The sequence below is a fragment of the Prunus mume genome, linkage group LG1 (assembly GCF_029339155.1).
Source record: "Prunus mume cultivar Tortuosa linkage group LG1, ASM2933915v1, whole genome shotgun sequence".
Lineage (NCBI taxonomy): Eukaryota > Viridiplantae > Streptophyta > Magnoliopsida > Rosales > Rosaceae > Prunus > Prunus mume.
In genome coordinates this window covers 29,224,648-29,244,731 of record NC_142698.1, presented here as the reverse complement: position 1 = coordinate 29,244,731, position 20,084 = coordinate 29,224,648, and the positions used below count along the sequence as shown (strand labels likewise).

The window sequence follows — 20,084 nt, the reverse complement described above, 5'->3', positions numbered from 1 at the left end:
AAATACAATTTTACTTAACAACACATAATCAGAGTCGCAGTAGCTCGTAGTTAAAAACACACTAAGATCTTTATCAAACGGTTGACTACTTACAAATGTTAATTACACAAATCAATAACAAAAGCCTAATAGCTTGGTTGAAACCCGCTCCCTCAAATTTCGCCTTGAATCCTACACAATCTATTAGGTTATGAGCATTTTAATGCCCAGTAGAGTACCGTCAAACCCCTCAAGGTCAACTATCACAGTTAATCAAAGTGTCATGCATCAAACAACACAAGATACAGAAATTTTGCAACCATACCAGATAAATAAATTTTCATATGCAGTGATGCCATGAATTCACTCCCTTCTAATCCCACAATTCATATCTTAGGGCAACAAGCCTGCATGTCCCATACCATGCGTTTTACCTATGTGGCTCCGAATACCCTAAAATATGAACTAGCGCCCGTCCGTCCCTTAACCCAGTTTTCTTTTGTTTACGAATTATTCAACTTTCACTTTTCATTAGAGGCCCTGCTCCCATCACCTCATTATATTCAAGCCCTGCTCCCGTCACTTGACTATATTTTACTCTTTTTTTTTTTTTTTTACTCAGATATACCTCAAATGACACACACACACACACACACACACACCTCAAACACCATTGTCTTTATGATGCATATGTAATGCAAAGCAAACATAATTCATCTGTGAGGAATAATAATACAAATAATAACAATAATATTTCAAGCTTAATCACATGAATAATAATATTCATCCAACATAAAAAATAATATCCATGGAGAAACATCAATAATTATATTCACATAACATCAAATAATATTCACCAAGCAAAGCAACAATAATATTCATGTTTATAGTATTATATATAAGTACCAAGATTAAAAGTGATATAGCCCAATCATAGGGAATTAGGAAACCCTACCTCAGGTCCAGCTAGCTTAACCTTGTGCAAATTCGTCCTCGAAAGTACGTAGACCTAAAGCCCTAAAAAACAAACTTGACAAGTTGTTCGACCCGATCATTACTCCCTTAACCTCACGTTCAAACAAGCATTAGAACCAAGCATCAAGGAAAAACCAAACTATTCCCTTGCTATAATTGTTCTACTCTTTGGGATGTTTAAAATCAGATGGTTCGGCTCTAGACTCATAAAGAAAATTTAAAACATCAATTTAAAACAAAAACTTCAGTTTTGCTAAACATTTAGGTTGGAACACGTTAACTTTGAAAATTCATTAAATATTGAGTTTAAATCAAAATAATGTAAAAAAATTCAGATCACAACTAGACATAGAAAAATTAAAAATATCAAAATTTGAAGGAAATTAGGGTTAAGGAAGCATGTCAAAGTAGAACCAAAACAAACTAGGCTGCAAAATGTTCTTTCTCTTCTTTCTTTTTTTCAAGTTTGTACACTTTATTTTGAAAACTCACCAAAATTTCAATTTACAACCAAAATGGATAAAACTTTCTAGATTTGAAGAAAATACGTGAAAGTAAAACATGTCAAAATTTCATAAAAATCCAAGTTCAGGAAGTATTCAAACATGGCATGCGGTAGAATCAAAACAATTCCCACAACATAGTCTTTACTTTGAAATTTCACAAAATTCAATTTAAATTCAAATGGCACAAAACCAACTTTGAAATAACCCTTGAGATATCAATTTTGATGTAACAAAATCCCAGAATAAAATTGGTACAAAATCACATCGAAATAGTCTAGAACTTCACAGAAACGCACTTTGAAAGAAATATATGTCATTGAGGCAATCTAACCAATACTTGATTTACAACTAGTACTCAAAGAGACAATAAGAAGATGAGCTTTCAAACCTTCAAAGAATCATTTACTTGAAAAGATAGTGGCTAATTTTATCAATTGAATGACAAGTAACAAACCATTTGAGAGAAAGTAAACATCTATAACAAGAAATTCAATATAATCAAAGAACAAGTTCCACTCTAAACTTTCCCAAGGTGGCTATAGAAGTCCGATCAATCTAAATTTTTGATATGTTATAATAGACATAATTTCGAACAACTTTTATGAAGGAACCAAAGTCATTTGAGTACAAGAAGTCATAGAAATATTCTGAAACCGATCATACTACTGTGAAATCCGAAAATGGTAAACATACTGTGATCATACCAAGTGTTCGGAGTCAATACTAATCGGATTAAGGTGAAAATGGAGTATGTTATAGGAATCACGTAAATGAACGACTTTCATGAAGGAAGTTTTCTCATTTGAGCTCTCTAAATTTGAGTTCTCATCTGCTCCAAGGAAGTGACGAATTTTTGAATTTTTGAAGAAGAACAAAGAAGAATGAGGATGAAAATATGTGAATGAAGAAGAAAGGGATGATACAATGAATGATGAGGATAAGAATAATTTCATGATTGAAGATTCTTAGAGGTGAGTCATCAATTTAGAGTGATAATACAATGAATGGGGAGGAAGAGAATACATTCATGATTAATTAAGGAATCTTAGGCTAGGTGGGTCATCAATTTAGAATAGGTGACTCACCACTTTCATAATTGCAAATTTGGAAGCTTGAGGCAAGAGGGGAAGAATGGGAGGAGGGTGGTTTGATGCCTCCATGTTTCAATCAAAATTGTTTTTTTTTTTGGCCTACAAGGGTATTTTAGTAATTATCCACACATAGGGGTATTTTGGTCATGTTTGTCCAACTTCAAATTAAACACACTTACTTTAATGATCTCAATCCAAAAATCACTTAATAAAATACCCATAATCATTCTCCACAAAATATTATTTTTCACTAAAATATGAAAATCCACCTTGAATTTTTTTTGGTGTATTATAGGTGTGGTCTATTTACTCCAGTCTTTTTTACAGGAATCGAGGAGGAGAGAGAAGGGAGATTAAAGGTTAAAGAATCTAGAAGCGAATATTATCTCGTGAGATTATTTGCACAAACATAGATTTTTTCGAAATTGTTTTAATATAGTTCTATGTGTTGAAGAATATTGAAGTCTCACAACGAAAACTTAGCCAAATCAAATACACCATATAATGAATATGGTTCCATTATTAATAGTATCGAGGTTTTTTGTGATAAAATTCTACACTTCTGGGCTTTGTAAGTAGTTAAGTTGGGACAACATCTGTATTGCTAGTAGTGGGATGCTAACTCGTCTCTCTGAAATCTTAACATAGTATCAAAGCATGCTAGTTGACTAGGTCAGATTAAACCCAAACCCCGAATCAAACCCCAAAATTGAAGCCCCGAATTAGACTTGAATCAAACAAACGAGTGTTGAAGAATATTAAAATTCAATTTGGTCATTGCGAAAAATATTTAGCCAAATTGGACATTGTATTTCCCAAAGTTTACGATTTATAGACATTCCGTTATATTTCATTAAGTGCATTATTTTTAGGAAGCACCTTCAGTTTTCTTCCTCTAACTCCACAAATTAGGGTATATTGAGGTATAAGGAAAATCAAAAAGCCAAACCAAATTAAAATGGAATCAACAACTTATCAATATATTTTGGGTCTCTATCACCTTGCTTACGTCTCCTTGCCATCCGAAGTCACAATATGGTTCTCATTCAATTGAGTTAGGCTTCAATATAGCATCCAATCCATGACCTTATACCTCATAATTTTGATTTCATCCCAAGATTTTTCCCAATTTGTTAAACCCTAATAGCACAATATGTCCTAACTCGTGGAGATAGAGAAAGAAGACTAAACATGCTTTCTAAAAAAATAAAAATTAAAATTAACAGAATGTCTATAAATTGTAAATTTTAGGAAACACAGTGACCAATTGGCTACATTTTTTTCTCAATGACCAAATTAAATTTTTGTGTAAAACCCAGTGATCAAAAAGGTATTTAACCTTGTAATGAATGGTTCTACTACTACTAACGTCGAGATCTGATGTGATAAACCCCACAACTACTGCTGAGCTTTGTACTCCCTGAAATCTTAACACTACATATCGTGGGGTTGAGTCTCTTAAAAGGTGGTCATTTTACATAACATTAGACTTGTCATTGACATTTTCACTCAATGGTGGCTAGGGAAGTAAAATAACATCATGTGCTTTAAGAATGACAATCTAATGTTCTATAGTGTATTTTATGTTTTGTCTGATTGATCTGATTATTGTCTTGATCCTATGTACTTCGCGCTGCCACCACCAACAGGGGTACATACACCCTCATCCAGTGAAAGTCTCTTCGCAGCACCGCCACCAGCAGCAGCAGGAATACATACACCCTCTTCCAGTGGAAACAAGGAGTGTGGTACCGACAAGCTTCATATGATGCTTGGAGCCATGATTCACATATCCCTTCTTTATTTTATGTTCAATAACTTTTAAAAGATTTGCAAATTAATCATGATACCAATAGTCAACTTTTCCAAGCTACATATGATCCTACGTTTGCAAATGAATCCGAGAGATCTAATTGTCATGGTTTCTTATGAATAATAATGACTACAATATAATATTGGTAGGTTCAAAATATTGAACAATTCGAGACATGTTTGATGTTGTTATTATTTTCTTATTTCATGGTTATTTTTTATTTATTAAACATACGGTTTGGACAATTTATTTAAATGGAAAAAGAAGAGATTGAAAATAATTTATTATAGAAGCTAGAGCAATGCAAAGTGGTTTTACACTCTTTCCATCCCTCCCTCTCTCTTCACAAGTTACAACCACATCTTTCCATGATAAATAAACTAAAAGAAAATAAAGAAGAAAGAAAAACATGACTGGATCAGCCAATCTGTTTTACACTTCTCAATCGTTATGGCTGTATAATGTGATGCTCATCCCAGAGTGGGCAGGAACATGTTGCTGTCTTGTTCTTCCATTGAGCTCCGCAAGTATAGCAAAACTGATGTCCACATCTACATAAAGACATTGCAAAACATTAGAGACAAACAACAGAGTAAAGGGAACGGATATTCAAGTATCCAAAGCCAAAAACTTGGAACTTTTACTAGGAGCGACCCAGTAATATATATACATATATGGCTTGATCATCAAATAATGTGTGGTTGCTGCTCAACTATCCCCCTCATGTGATAACTTTCTTTCAGGTTATTATATACACGGTCAAAGAGCGGATTGGATTAGGCCAATTGGCCAGGACAGCGTGTCCGTCCCCTTGCACCTAGGTTCGAATCTTCCTCCTCATATGTTAGATTATTTTAGAGTAGATTATCACTTATTCCTCATTTGACTTTTAAGGTGATTAGGTTAATCCTAAGTTTATGTTTTTTTAAAGGAACTGAAGCAGGACAGAAGAAATCAAAAGATTGATCAAACTTAGTGGATCAGAGTAAAGCACCTGCAAGTGATGTGGTAGCAACCACTATCAAGTTCAACCATATGTTTGCACTTGGAACACTGCCGCCATAGTTTCTTCATTGCAAGCGATTTTAGCAATTGCTCTTCTGCGAGGGAATAGGTTTCTGATCTTTGGTAATCATAGCAGCTCATATCATAGTGCCAAGGAACCTTGCAATTGACACAAAAATAACGCTGGCATTTCATGCACTTCCTGCCTCCCTCACTAACAAAAGAAGTCTTGGTATGTTCCAAGACCTCCTTTTTGGACATCAAGGCAGAACACATCGGAAATGCGCAGTAAACTTTCTCCGTGACAGGAATAGAAAACTCCTTGATTCGTTCGATCATAACGTCAGCAAGTTCAGGTGACAAGAATTTTTACAGGTTATAATATTCACTTCACACTTACAGTCTTTATGAGGGCATTGTGCCAGGATCCCGCTTTGCAAATTTACTTCCACATGATGTTTCATACAAGCCAAGCAATATTTGTGATGGCAAGTACCAATTGAAAACATTCGAGCAATAGGAGTGTCTTCGAAGCAAATCAAACAAGTCTCCTTCACACTCATGGCTTTGCAAGTTCCTGCAGAGGAGGTGCTCTGAAAAGCTGTAGCTTCAATTGCAAGTTTCGAAGCAAACTTAATGCCACCTCTAAACACAAGACAAGGGCTGCAATATGCAAACTTTTTTCTAAACGAGTCACTTGAGTGACTAATGCTGCAATCTCGCTACTTCCAGGAAGTGTGCTCGTGACCTGTGACAATAAAATGTCAATCACCTCTATCAATTATTTGCATTAAACTCATGTTAACTACAATAATGAGGATAAGCATTAAATTAATAATAAAACTTGGCTTGCTGAATATCATTTGAATCCTCTTTTGGATCATATCATCAAGAAAAAAAGAATTTCTTAGTGAGAGAAAACGTTGTTAATACATGAATATAAGACTGATAAGAGAAAACGAGGCTAAGTAGTTTAAAAACTCACATATTGGTAAATCAGATAATCATAACACAAAAAATACGACCCTTTTCAACTTCAAAGTGAGAGCCGTCAATGAGAGCCAAAAGCTCAGCTGTTTTCCTGCTCCGCACAGCAAAATGATTCAAACTTTTGAGATTCTTCCTACTTTCGAATATCAAGTTGTCCCTGCGATCACAGATGGCAACTCCAGCCCCAACCACCACCACCTTCCTACCCCAAATATCAAGGGTTTCCTCCCTCAGCAAACCCTTGCAGTACAATTTGAAACAGTCGCTCGTCACCAAAGCCTTTGATGATAAATGAAGGCGGAGGTGACGAGGCCTCTCGATGGGTTGTGAGAGAGAGAGAGAGAGGTGGTCATTACGACTTCCTTTTTGTATAGAAGAGAGCATGTAATTAAGGCTGGTTTATGAGTAGAAACGAAGGGTTTTACAGTCAACAATAATTTCCTATTTCTTGAGAGAAAAAATCTATCAATGGTTTTCTTTAATTGATAAATTTAAATCCTTTATTTTTCTGAAGTTAATCTTTAAATATTTTTATAAGTCTTATATATTGATCTTATCTCCTTGATCTGTTTAATGGTGGCTGGCTTTTTCCAATTTCTTCTCCGCAATTCTTCTATTAATAACTTTCAGTTTCATTGTTGCAATACTCTCTGCATGCACCTTGTATTTGTTTGTTGTACACAAGATTTAGTATTCCAGACAATTTAGAGGCTTCTCATTAATCTTTGGTTTTCTTGAATTTATTACTTTATTTTTAAATCTTAGATTCTTACTGATTACAAATTTTCGAATTACGTTTGTGAAAAAAATTTATTTAACTTTTTATTCTATGTGGCAAAATATAGACGAATCATTAAACCACATCATTGTTTGAGAAAACAACATGCCACATCATGTGGCATAAAATCCTGTCATGTCATCATTTAACAAAGTATTTGACAGAATGACTAACGGATGTATAAACATGATAGAAAAGTCAAACTTTAGGTACGAAGTTGATACAAAAAATACTTGATGTAGTAAAGTTTGAATTTCAAGAAACTTCCGGGTAGTGAAGTGAAATTTACCCATATTCATAAAATAAAAACATAATAATATGTAACAAGTCCCATTTCTTCAAATGTTGATTTTGGAAGGTTTCATCCTTGATCAAGTTCCCCTTTTGTTGAAGGGGTTGACTACCTAGTTGTGAATCTCCCTCCTCGTGAAAGGACGACAAATTGTTGTTGCAATGTTCGGTGCAAAGTCCTACTGGTTGTATCTAGTCTCTTCCATTGTTGTTAAGCTTGTCCACAATTCGTTGAGGACCATAACTGAGGGAGCGAATTCGAGTGTCAAGGTTATCAAGAAACTCAGATTTATAGGCATATCTTACAAATAGATAGATAAAAATGGGAGATAAAAGAGCAAAAGCTCTAGCCACTATCAACAACATTTAAGGAATCTCATCCTACTAACTAATTACTAAACCAGCTTAACCTATCTTAACACACCAAGCAAAGTCATAGACAACATGTAAGTCTATGAAACATTAATAAAATCAAATAAAATAAAATAGAATAAAAAACATAATAATAGTTAACAATGGCGCTATACAATATTGTGCATCCTGAAGAACGCAGGAACATGTTCTACTCTTCCATTCAGCTCCGCAAGTATAGCAAAACTGATGTCCGCATCTACAAAGACAAAGCAAACATGAGACAAACAACAAGGATTGGTACAGAGTCATGAAAATGTAGCAGCATCCAGACCTTTCTTAAGTTTCCCGGTAGGAGAAAAAAACGTGCCCCCCTCCCCAATGTAATGTATTGTTAATTCTCAAAGTTTCCCGGTAAGAGAAAAAAAAAAAAAAAGGTGCAACCAAAGAAGTAAGTTTACTAGCAATGTTATGTAACAGTGAAATCTTACGTATGGGGCTTCTAAGGTGATCCAGTTAAACCTTTGTACCTTGCTTTTAATGTGTTTCCTACTTGGTTTTGATCGGTTTTGGGTTCCAATTAGGATTTCAGGGATTCCTTTTACAACAACTTGGGAATTTAAATTGGCAATAGCAGCGTTAAGTGTTCTCGGCGAGGGTTGAGATAAACCAATCAAGAGAAAACTTAACGAATTGCGAGTTTTGGGTCTTAATTTGATCCCTTTTCTCACACAAGAACTCATAGGCACTTCACCCAATTATCTTGTTTTCATAAGTATCTATTTTAACTGTCATTTTCTTGTTCATTCATCCCTATAAAACATTGCTAAGTTTATGCCAACGAGGTCTAGCCTAGTGGAAAAGAGTCTTGACTTGTAGACGAGTGGTCTCAAGTACAGTGTGTGTGAGAAAAACCTCACTCCCCCAATATCGCTTGTATCAACGAAAAAACAAATTGCTTTAAGTTTATAAATAATGATAAAAAGGGACTAAAGCAGGACAGAAGAAACCAAAAAGATTAATCAAATTGGAGTGGAGGAGAGTAAAGCACCTGCAAGTGACGTGGCAGCAACCACTATCAAGTTCAACCATATGTTTGCACTTGGTACACTGGCGCCATAGTTTCTTCATTGCAAGCGACTTTAGCAATTGCTCTTCTGCGAGGGAATAGGTTTCTGATCATTGGTAATCATAGCAGTTCATATCATAGTGCCAAGGAACCTTGCAATTGATACAAAATAACTCATGGCATTTCATGCACTTCCTGCCTCCCACGCTAGCAAAAGAACTCTTGGTATGTTCCAATCCAAGACCTCCTTTTTGGACATCAACGCAGAACACCTCGGAAATGCGCAGTACACCTTCTCCGTAGCAGGAATAGAACATTCCTTGATTTGTTGGATCATAATGTTGGCAAGTTTAGGTGACAAGAATTTTTCACAGGTTTCAATATTCACTTCACACTTACAGCGTTTATGAGGGCATTGAGCCACGATCCCGTTTTGCTAATTTACTTCCACATGACGTTTCATACAAGACAAGCAATATTTGTGATAGCAAGTACCAATAGGAAACATTTGAGCAATAGGAGTTTCTTTTAAGCAAATCAAACAAGTCTCCTTCAGACTCATGGTTTTGCTAGTTCCGGCAGGGTAGGTGATCCGAGAAGCTATAGCCCCCAATAAACACAAGAGTTACTTGATTGACTATATAATGCCGCTATCTAGCTGCTTCCAGGAAGTGTGTTTGTAACCTGTAATTTGTAAAATGTCAACCGCCTCTATCAATTGCATTGAACAAAAGGTGAAGGATGTGCCACTAAGCATGGTATTTTTTTTTTTCTAATGAAATGTGAACTACAATAATGAAGATAAGAATTGACTGAACAATATTTGAATCCTTTGTAAGTCTTCAAGCATAAACAACTAAAAACACTAACCCGTGCAGCCGTGTGAACAACACAAAAGTCTTCTCCCTTTTACAAGCCCTTGATCGCACTCTCTCTAAATGGGGTTTGAGTACTTTATGCGTGTAACTTCTTGCAAAGACAAGGACCCTTCTTTTTATACCTAATTGAATTCTTCCCATCAACAAATTCAATAAAGACTCTACTTCATCACCAAGCAATATAAATTGGATATTCATATCAATTATAATAGAATTAGGACACCACCGATTAGCTTATTAACAATGGTTGGAAGCTAGGAATCAGTCTAATTAATAGGTATATGTTACAGACGCACAGCCCTTTGGTGTTCACGAGTAAAATAGTATAGCCGTGCGGCTATTCATGAAAAATAGAAAAAACTGAGTCTCGCCGTGTGGCTATACTATTTTTAATACAAAAAAAGGACCCCACCGATTAGCCGCCACTTGACAAAACAAAGTGAAATCTCCCGGTTACTTTTCCGACATTACCAAACTTGGGAAATGAATCTTTCATTTCCGATTCTTTGGGAAATGACATGGGAAGTGATTTTCCCTCAAATCCATTCTGTGAACCAAACGGGCCTTATTGTAGTTACTAGCCCCTTGAAGATGATAGCTTATGGCATTGGCCTTGATCTACTGATCAGATGATAGTTCATGTTTTTATTGCTTTTATAGTCATGCTGTTTTGTTTGGCTCCAGTGCCTTATAGAATAATTAGTCTCTCGCCATGGCAATCTTTTAAGTCGTGGAAAGCCTGCGTGAAAAAAAAAAGGGCTTCTCGTGCAAAGAGACTAGTAAGGTTAATAACGGGAGTCTGTCTTTATACAATGACAAGTTCAACTGTTCGACTTGTTAAACTACCATGTGAAGGTTCTTGGCCCTTGGTGATTGACACCTAATCAGAATTCTAATAAACTTGAAGATATCTAAAAAATAATCAGTAAGCAAATAAATACTATGGCTCTTTTACAAACCTAGAGCATTCAATATTTGAAGCACATGTAACAACATAGCAGCTTTTATACTAACTTCTTAAACATTGCGGCCAGAATTTTTCTTCAACATAGTTTTTTTCAATTCGTCTAATAATCGGTATGAAAGAAAATTCTCAGTAGATGAATGAACTTTCGAAATTTTTTTAAACCCCCTCTCTTGATGTTGGGGTCGAAAGTCAAAAAAAAGCTGGCATCACAGAGCAAACACACAACTTTTCTTGGTCGTCTGATGACTTCGGGGGTACCTGTGAGATGATGGGTAGGTGTAGAGCAGGATAGCTGGGTCGTAGTATGGGGCTAAATCTTCTTTCTATTACTTGCACATGACTCAATTAAAAGTAAGTCAGGCTACTGGGAAGAGGACGTATATTGAGAATACATGCTATGCAACGAGAGCCCCAATTTAAGCACGATAGAAATTGGAGGACCAAAATGTGATTGAGGTATTATTTAAGGACAATCGCCACAACTAAGCAGAAGTTGAGGTTTCACACGTGAACAAATGTGCTATGATACAATAAAGGAAGATGAGGTTCACTCCAAAAGTAATTGGCAAAAGGAAGAGTAGCTCAACTCTTCATAAGCCCTTACTAGGTTCATTAACTTTCCAATGTGGAACATTTTCATCTTCAGATTGTCATACGTCGGCCCTTAGAGATTGACACCTTACCTGAATTTTGATAAGGTATCTAAAAAGTAATCCCTTTTTCTTTTTTTATTTCATCAATAATAGTAAGCGATAAATACTATAACCACTCTTACAGACCTAAAACATTAAATATTTGAAGCACATGTAACAACAGAGCGCAGCCACCTCTAACTTCTTAAGCAGTGCGCCCCCCCTCCTCTTCTAGGTTTCAAGTCAAGCAGAGATGCAATAAAAGTGCTGTGAATGTGATCACAAAGCGGAATCCACCTTCTCTCTTTTTTGAAGCACATGTAACAACAGAAACACCCCCTCCTCTTCTAGGTTTCAAGTCAAGCAGAGATGCAATAAAAGTGCTGTGAATGTGATCACAAAGCGGAATCCACCTTATCTCTTTTTTGAAGCACATGTAACAACAGAGCGCAGCCACCTCTAACTTCTTAAGCAGTGCGCCCCCCCTTCTCTTCTAGGCTTCAAGTCAAGCAGAGATGCAATAAAAGTGCTGTGAATGTGATCACAAAGCGGAATCCACCTTCTCTCTCTTTGTTGGGCTTTGGGGTTGGGTGAATAGGTGGGGCAGTAGGCGGGTGCGGGTGTGTCTGGCCGTGGGGTTTAAAGCTACTTTCTTTTCCACTTCTATTACTTGCAGATTAGCCTCTCTTTTTTGGCACTTGCACATTATTCAAGAGTGAAAGTAGTTCAAGTCACTTAAAAGGTGAGAGGACGTGTTGAGAGTAAATATTATGCCATGTCCTTTTTTTCAGTGCATTTTTCTGACCACCCTTAAGCCTTACCACCCCTTTCAAAGTTTGGCATATGTAAATGGGTTAATTTTAGTTTGGTACCTCGTAGTTGTACTATTAAGGTACCAAACTGAAATTAACCCTATGTAAATTAAAGTAACCATGTGGTTAATAGTTTGCAGTTAATATGTTTTTCATGCCACAATTATGAGAGAAATTTATGTATTCATTAAAAATTATTTCTTCTATCAATTATTTCTTTCCTTACAACTTTTGTTTTTTTGCAAATGTGAGTTGGGTTAGTTGGCCAAGGTAATGTGCCCACATTATGGCACTCGAGATCGATTTTCCTCCCCCAAGATTGAAGTGCCCATCTTGTTGCGCCTAAATTCGAACTACACTTATGGGGATTTGAAGTTGAGCGCAACTGCGGCGTGGTCAATATCATGAAAAGTAGCCTAACCCACATATGTAGTATAAAAAATATATAAAAAAGTATTTCCTCTCAATTCTATTTCTCCTACAGCTTACTGCTTATGAACGAAGTTATTTTCTTTCTTTTCATGGAAAATATGTAACACAATATCAACTAAGTCACTTGTAATTTCCAAACACCCGCTTAAGTAGGACAGATATTGGAGTGGAATGACATAATCACATGGTATAACAAAACAACGGAGAATAATGCCAAGACCATTCACATAATCCTGAGAGTTAAATAGAAAGGCAACGTCGTATTTTATTATATATGAAATCTATATAGAAGGTGCACTATAAGCAATGGCTGTTGGACAAAGAACGAAAAAAACATGGGTGTCCAATTCAGAAAAAACTTAATACCTTGATGTATATATCTTTTTAGTCCACAATCTTAAATCTTTCTTTAGACTATTGCGTACTTGTGTTGATTTACAAGTTCATTTACAAAGATGATTACCAATTTCCTCACACTTAGAAGAAGAACAATAATATATAACAATACTTGATTATTCCCTAAAGAATCTAACATCGAACCAGCAACTTCCCTTCTTCTTCTTCTTCTTCTTCCTTTATCATTATTTTCCACAATCTCTTTTCTTTCCATATCAGAATCAGTCTCAACAATCTTAGGTCTATTTTGCATGGAAGATCAATTAACAATGAGAGAGAAATAGTTTCTTGTTTTTGAGAGAGAAATACTAAGGAACCAATGAGGAAGAGTTCGCCCATAAAGATGAGCAAGAGTTTCCATGAGAGAGAAATTTGTTTTGAGCAATTAACGCCAATTGATGGAGATAGGATAGAAAACATTAATGGAGAAGGGTGCAATTAGATTATCTTTCCAAAACCAGAGGTTAGGGCACGGGAGCAAAACCAGACTCTGAAGGTGGACCCAGTGGAATCTTTGGATTGCTTTTCTATACACTAGTATAGAGAAAGGGAAAAAAAGGAAGGTCCCAACTTTTCAGTGTCTGTCCCCGTACTTTAGCTTTAAAGCCCGCTTGGCTTTACAAAAAAGAAAGCAAAAAAGAAATAAAAATGATTTTGAATTATTATTTTCACGTGTAGAAGTTACGTACTCCCTCTATATAAACCCCATGCAATATAGCAGGAAGAGCACACCTAGCTCGATCATCAAAAACCCTCCACTCAGTTATGGCATTGCAATTCCGCTCTTTGCTCTTGTGTGTGGTGCTGCTTCTCCTTGGCTTTGCATTGGCAAATACCAATGCTGCCAGGACAGATCCACCCATTGTTTGTGCAACTCTCAACAGGACCCATTTCGATACTCTTATTCCAGGGTTCACATTTGGCGCAGCTACAGCAGCTTACCAAGTCAGTGCATTCTGGGAGCATGTCTCATTTATGAATATTGTAAATCGTGTTTTATATATATATATATATATATATCTGTGTGTGCATTTCAGTTAGAAGGTGCTGCAAACATAGACGGTAGAGGACCAAGCGTATGGGATAACTTCACCCATGAGCATCCAGGTCTGTTGAATCAAACAATCAACTAGTTAACAAATCTTCTATTTTCTATTTTTTTAGGTGACTAAATTGATGATCAGTTACTTCATTTCAAAAGCTATAAACAATGTATAAACAAGCCAATGCTTCATGGAAATTAGTTATTCTTCACTTACAAAGTGCTCAGTGGGAACTGCGTAGAATCTATGACCTTACCCAGCAAAGATCTGACAACTCCCCTAGATCAAAGAAGATAGTTAGAAAGTTGTAAAAAATTGAATGAGGGTGAAGGTTGCTAGCATTAATTCCCCTATTTAAATATCTAGATAGCTAAATTAATTTGTTTCTTCATTTATAACTAAAATTACATTTGATTGATCGCAGAAAAGATAACTGATGGTAGCAATGGAGATGTTGCTATTGATCAATATCACCGTTATAAGGTTTGAAAATCACATAATTGTATTGAATTTGAACACAACATTAAAGATGATATACTTAATTTTTAGCTTTTTATTTATTTATAATTATGTACATCTTTTGTGTCATTATAGGAAGATGTGGCAATTATGAAGGATATGGGGTTGGATGCTTATAGGTTCTCTATCTCATGGTCCAGATTGTTACCAAGTAAGTTGATCATCCGCATCCAATCGCTTTAACGTTTAACATCTTTTATTCAATTTAATTCCTATTTCATGATTGGTATTGGCTTATATTTTTCTTGTTTTGTTTTAATTATTATTAGATGGAAAACTAAGTGGTGGAATTAACAAGAAAGGAATCGAATACTACAATAATCTCACCAATGAACTCCTACGCAATGGTGATACAGCTCCCAATCTCATAAAATCCTCCTAATATCACAGTACCTGCAGTTGATTAATCAAACTTTTAATTTTCCTTTACTTGTCATGCTATATATAGGTATAGAGCCATTAGTGACACTCTTCCACTGGGATGTTCCCCAAGCCTTAGAAGACGAATATGGTGGTTTGTTAAGCCCTCATATTGTGTAAGTGGACAAATTCCATCCTTTGTATAATATTGATCACTTAATTATATAAATACTATTATATACAATAAATACATTTTTAAATGTGTACACGCAGCGATGACTTTAAAGCATACGCAGATCTTTGTTATAAGGAATTTGGCGATCGAGTAAAGCATTGGACCACACTTAATGAGCCATATACCATTAGTAACCATGGTTACACAATTGGGATCCATGCACCAGGACGATGCTCTGATTGGTATAACCCAAACTGCCTTGGTGGAGATTCGGGTACTGAACCATATTTGGTGACACACAATCTACTCCTTGCTCATGCAGCTGCTGTAAAATTGTACAGGGAAAAATATCAGGTACTTTCATTAGTCTTTTTTTTTCTTTCAGAACATTGGGTTCCAACTAGTAACTAGTATTATGTAACAATATAAGTGGGAATACTTTTTACATTCAGATAAACAATGGTTGTAATAATATATATATTTTTTTTGGCTCTAAATGAAAAAAATTAAAAAACAATTACTTATCATTCTGGAGCAGGCATGTCAAAATGGTGTCATAGGAATAACAGTTGTATCACATTGGTTTGAGCCCGCTTCGGAGTCACAACAAGATAAAGACGCTGCATTTCAAGCTTTGGATTTTATGTATGGATGGTAAGTGTATTATTAATTTATATATCAACTCATTTAAATGCTTTATTTTTGAATTATAACTTCAGTTAGGTAGCCCGTGGTGCTTTATATAATGTTATAAGTTCACGTTTGGAATTTTCATAGGTTTATGGATCCATTGACAAGAGGTGACTACCCGCAGATCATGCGATCTATTCTTGGTGCACGGTTACCGAATTTCACGGAAGAACAATCCAAGTCGCTGAGTGGGTCATATGACTATATTGGAGTAAACTACTACTCTGCTAGATATGCAAGCGCTTATCCTAAGGATTATTCTGTACCTACACCTCCAAGCTACCTAACAGATGTTCATGTTAATGTTACAAGTGAGTACAAATTGAAAATTTCAAGAAATTAATGTAGTTCTCCTAATAATTAGATCCTAATGTTCATATTTATTTATGTTGTAGCAGCTGATCTTAATGGGGTCCCCATTGGTCCACGGGTACGCAATAAATTATTAGCTTAAGTTATTGGGATTTTGAGAATTAATACCTATGCATATATTTTGTCTTCCACGTACACATAAAGTCCTAATAGTCTCGTTGATCTTCAAATGGGTTGCAGGCTGCTTCAGACTGGTTATATGTTTACCCAAAAGGACTTTACGATCTTGTACTCTACACAAAGGAAAAGTATAATGATCCAATTATGTACATTACTGAGAATGGTAATTAATATTTTTAAACATTAATTAATTGCATCATCAATGTTTCACATATATGTATAATGGTGTAAAATGAAGTGAAGTGTTGTAATCTCTAAACTTAAAACTAAATGTACATTTTTTCTTTGGTTAAACAAATTGTATGCATTTGATACCAAGTCATATTGCAGGCATGGATGAGTTCAATAATCCCAAATTATCACTTGAGCAAGCACTTGATGATGCTAATAGAATTGACTACTACTATCGCCACCTCTGTTACCTCCAAGCAGCAATTAAGTAAGTTTTTGTCAACAAATTAATTAAGGCTATATACGTTTTGGCCTTCCTACATTTCGGTTATTTAATCACTACATTGAACCAATTATGTTCTTCTTTTTTTGGGGTGTTTGTAGGGAAGGTGCTAATGTGCAGGGATACTTTGCATGGTCTTTGCTAGACAACTTTGAATGGAGCGAAGGATATACTGTTCGATTTGGTATTAACTATATTGATTACGACAATGGACTGGAAAGACACTCAAAACTATCGACGCACTGGTTCAAAAGTTTTCTCAAGAGATCCTCAATTACTAAGAAGAAAATCCGAAGATGTGGGAACAATAATGGTAGGGCTACCAAATTTGTGTATCAAATTTGAATCCCAAGGATGGATAAAGTACAATGGCTCCTCCATAGTGGTTGTGCGAGTTGTTTTTCATGTTTTAACTTTTTGTTTGACTTTTTTTGAGTCGGAATAAGTTGCAACACTCATTATGAGTTAGTTGTCTTTCCTTGTGAGGGTTTAGTTTTAATTTTACTTTATGTTGTTGACGTGCCTCGTTTATCCAAGTTTGTTGACTTTATGCGGCGGAGGTGCTTTGGTCGGTTGTGGATATGGTTGGAGGGATACCTTATTGTCTAGATGTTGTTGATGTATCCTTCATGTGTTTGTATTAGTCCTTGTGATCAGTGCCCTTTACGGCTAAATTATAAATGTAATTTCTTCTAAATATAAACGTTATAAATAAAAATAAAAACTAAAATAAATAGATGTTGAGCCCTGACAGAAATATTTGCTGCTTAAGGCATCTAGTTTGTTTTAAGTTGAAATGAATTTAGAACAAGATATAGATCCTATTAAAAATTCAAAAGAAAATGCTCGATCAGGTGCTTATTTGAGAAAACGTCAAGTCGGCTATCAGGACAATACTTTTCTTCAAAAGAAAACTAATGTTGCTTGCATAATTAATTTCATGTGTACAAATTATACATAGACTTTAGCTTATATATGTTTTAATTTCAATACAATACTCCTTACGCCACATAAACTTTAGCTTTCTTTCTAAACAAGATGATAATTTATTTTTCCAAAAGAAATCCAGCCATTGTGATCGGCCACCATGAGAGACTTTTTTTTCTCTGTAATTATATTTACATCTACCATATTTCTTCTTGTGCAATATACCATCCAATTTGATCTCACTTGCACCGAATCCCAATTTCCTCTCGCAACTAATTCAACATTTGCTGGCCGCGGCAACCGTCAACCTATTCCACATTTACCTTATCAAACTTACATAAAAACTGTAAACACTTGCATAGAATGTGCATAAACACTTCAATACAAAATTGCATAAACAACATGTACAGACAAGTGTACAAATACTTGCAGAAAAAGTGCACTGAAATGTAGAAATATGAATTAATAGTTATGTTTTATAACAACCAGCATTCAAACGTCAAACTTGTTCAATCGATTTTGTTGTCGGTATATTCTAGAGGGACTCACCTCATGCATGAGCTATGTTAAACTACCCTGTTAAAGCTCATAGTGTCACCCTTCGATCGACACCTATGTATAGAGCTGACTAGCAAGTTGCAAACCACAGATGTAGGAGCACTCACCTCACCGCATAGAATGCCCATCTCATTTCTTATCATCGCACCAAGGCCAGCCTTTTTCTCTCTTTCATCCAGGCCCCATCTTTATTAAGTTTTAAGTAGCCAGGTTTTTGGGGTTGCCAAGAAGAAGCCTCTCCCTCATCAACCAAAGCCACCGCTTCCCGATCAAATATAGGAGAATTAGCCTGGGTATACTTCATAGCAGCTGACACCCCATTTTGGATTACACGGTGGGGATCAATCACATAATTAACCATTGAACACAAAGGAGCAACGAGCCTTTCCCAAAGCAAAAATCTCATAAGAGACAAAGCCCACTCTCTATCCTTCTTCACCACACTGAGCATAGCCATCAACTAGACAGCCAGTTCCCAATTGTGGTAAATCTTTGGACATCACTTTATGGTTTAGAGGTGAACCAAACCAAACTGCTTGGGCCTAGGAACAATGGAACAGTATATGCTTTGTAGACTCTTTAAATACGTTAGAAGAGAAAGTAAATGATATTATTCCTGTTGTGTAATTTTGCCTCAGCCACCACATGAGGGTTGGCCTGTGTTCATGGCTATTCCTAATGACTGCAATTTTGGACTTCTGATGACAATTGTTTGCAGTGTGGACAGTCTTATTTTTTTATTTCTCTATGTAACAAGATTTTGGAATTTTGGGTATATGGTTCGGTGTACAGTTTGCAATATTTAAAACCACTTGTTTAACCAAACGGACCGGTGGTATTAAAAAAATAATATATAGTACAAATAATTTTAAAAAAAATAAAAACTTTTGGCTTTTGTTGGGCTTGGGCATGCCAACGCGCAAGTTATGCAGGACAAAATTTAAAAAAAACACACATGCCAACCACTCGAGCTCTTTGTCTATCTTGTCTCCATCACTCACTCTCTCTCTCTCTCTCTCTCTCTCTCTCTCTCTCTCTCTAATTGGTACTTATGTAAAGGGGGTAAATTAAAATCCCAATGGACAGATGTATGACAATAATGATCAAATAAACATGGAGACAATATGACTAGTCAATAACCAGTCATAGACATAACATATAAGCATAACACTGATGCACAACATATATAACATTCAAATCCCTGCAAGCTTAGAAGATAACTATGTGACAACCTAGGCACTTAGAAGGGCCCGTCAATCTAGGCATCTCCTGTGTTAGCAACAATTAGAGTGATAGATGTGAACATTCATCAACATTTCAGATATAACACAAATAGTATGACTAGGCATATAAATTATTATTTTTTATATAAAAAAATCGTAGTATAGCCGCTCGGCTATACTATTTAATTTTAAAAAAATAAAGAAAAAAGGACCCTCCTAATTGCATTAGTTTGTACTTTATACATATTAAGTTGCTAGTTTCAACATATCCAAAGTAGATATTAATCGGCCACTATATAATATTGTAATATAATTTTTATAACATATATTATTCTTATTCAATTGTATGTGAGAATTATTTGTATAATACGTGAATTTTGTGTGTCTTATTGCAAATTTTGTAAAAAATACATGTATTAAATATAGAAATACGTATATACATGTACAATACGACTAATCCACATTTCCTTTTTTAAAAACGTGACACATGTATAGAACACGAATATATTATTCAAAAATACATACGTACATGTATAATAGAGTATTAAACGTGAAAGTGCTAAACTCTTTATACGGGCAATAACTCTGGAAAAGTAAAAAATTAAAAGGGGACAATAGAGACTTGGGTAATGAATAACTACTATTTTAATTTAAATCATAGAGCCCAAGAGCCACAAG

General features: G+C 35.4%; 1 protein-coding gene and 1 pseudogene across 3 annotated transcripts; one reads left to right on the top strand and one right to left on the bottom strand.

Moving 5' to 3' along the window:
• Window positions 1–4,638: 4,638 nt before the first annotated feature.
• Window positions 4,639–6,743, bottom strand: LOC148921539 (E3 ubiquitin-protein ligase RSL1-like; annotated as a pseudogene). Its single transcript, XR_016125525.1, has 3 exons — window positions 6,355–6,743; window positions 5,359–6,117; window positions 4,639–4,915 (listed from the first exon to the last, which is right to left on the bottom strand). The product of XR_016125525.1 is annotated as an E3 ubiquitin-protein ligase RSL1-like (transcript).
• A 6,946-nt stretch (window positions 6,744–13,689) lies between these two features.
• On the top strand, window positions 13,690–17,432 carry LOC103343774 (beta-glucosidase 12-like). 2 transcript variants are annotated; one of them, XM_008247413.2, is made up of 13 exons: window positions 13,690–13,910; window positions 14,003–14,072; window positions 14,433–14,491; window positions 14,603–14,678; window positions 14,797–14,874; window positions 14,976–15,063; window positions 15,161–15,416; window positions 15,601–15,716; window positions 15,840–16,063; window positions 16,151–16,182; window positions 16,305–16,407; window positions 16,575–16,683; window positions 16,800–17,432. In XM_008247413.2, the coding sequence occupies exons 1-13, from the start codon at window positions 13,731–13,733 to the stop codon at window positions 17,041–17,043; spliced, it is 1,635 nt and encodes a 544-aa protein (XP_008245635.2). In that variant the 5' UTR covers window positions 13,690–13,730; the 3' UTR covers window positions 17,044–17,432. The 2 variants fall into 2 exon arrangements, with proteins under 2 accessions (XP_008245635.2, XP_008245634.2); XM_008247412.3 differs by having other exon boundaries at window positions 16,148–16,182.
• The last annotated feature ends 2,652 nt before the right edge of the window (window positions 17,433–20,084 follow it).

Bases quoted from the DNA above. Each gene is read 5' to 3' on its own strand.
- LOC103343774 (XM_008247412.3), top strand. From the start codon at position 13,731: ATGGCATTGCAATTCCGCTCTTTGCTCTTGTGTGTGGTGCTGCTTCTC. The intron at 14,073-14,432 runs GTCTGTTGAATC...GATTGATCGCAG, and splicing joins CTTCACCCATGAGCATCCAG to AAAAGATAACTGATGGTAGC. The intron at 15,064-15,160 runs GTAAGTGGACAA...GTGTACACGCAG, and splicing joins TTGTTAAGCCCTCATATTGT to CGATGACTTTAAAGCATACG.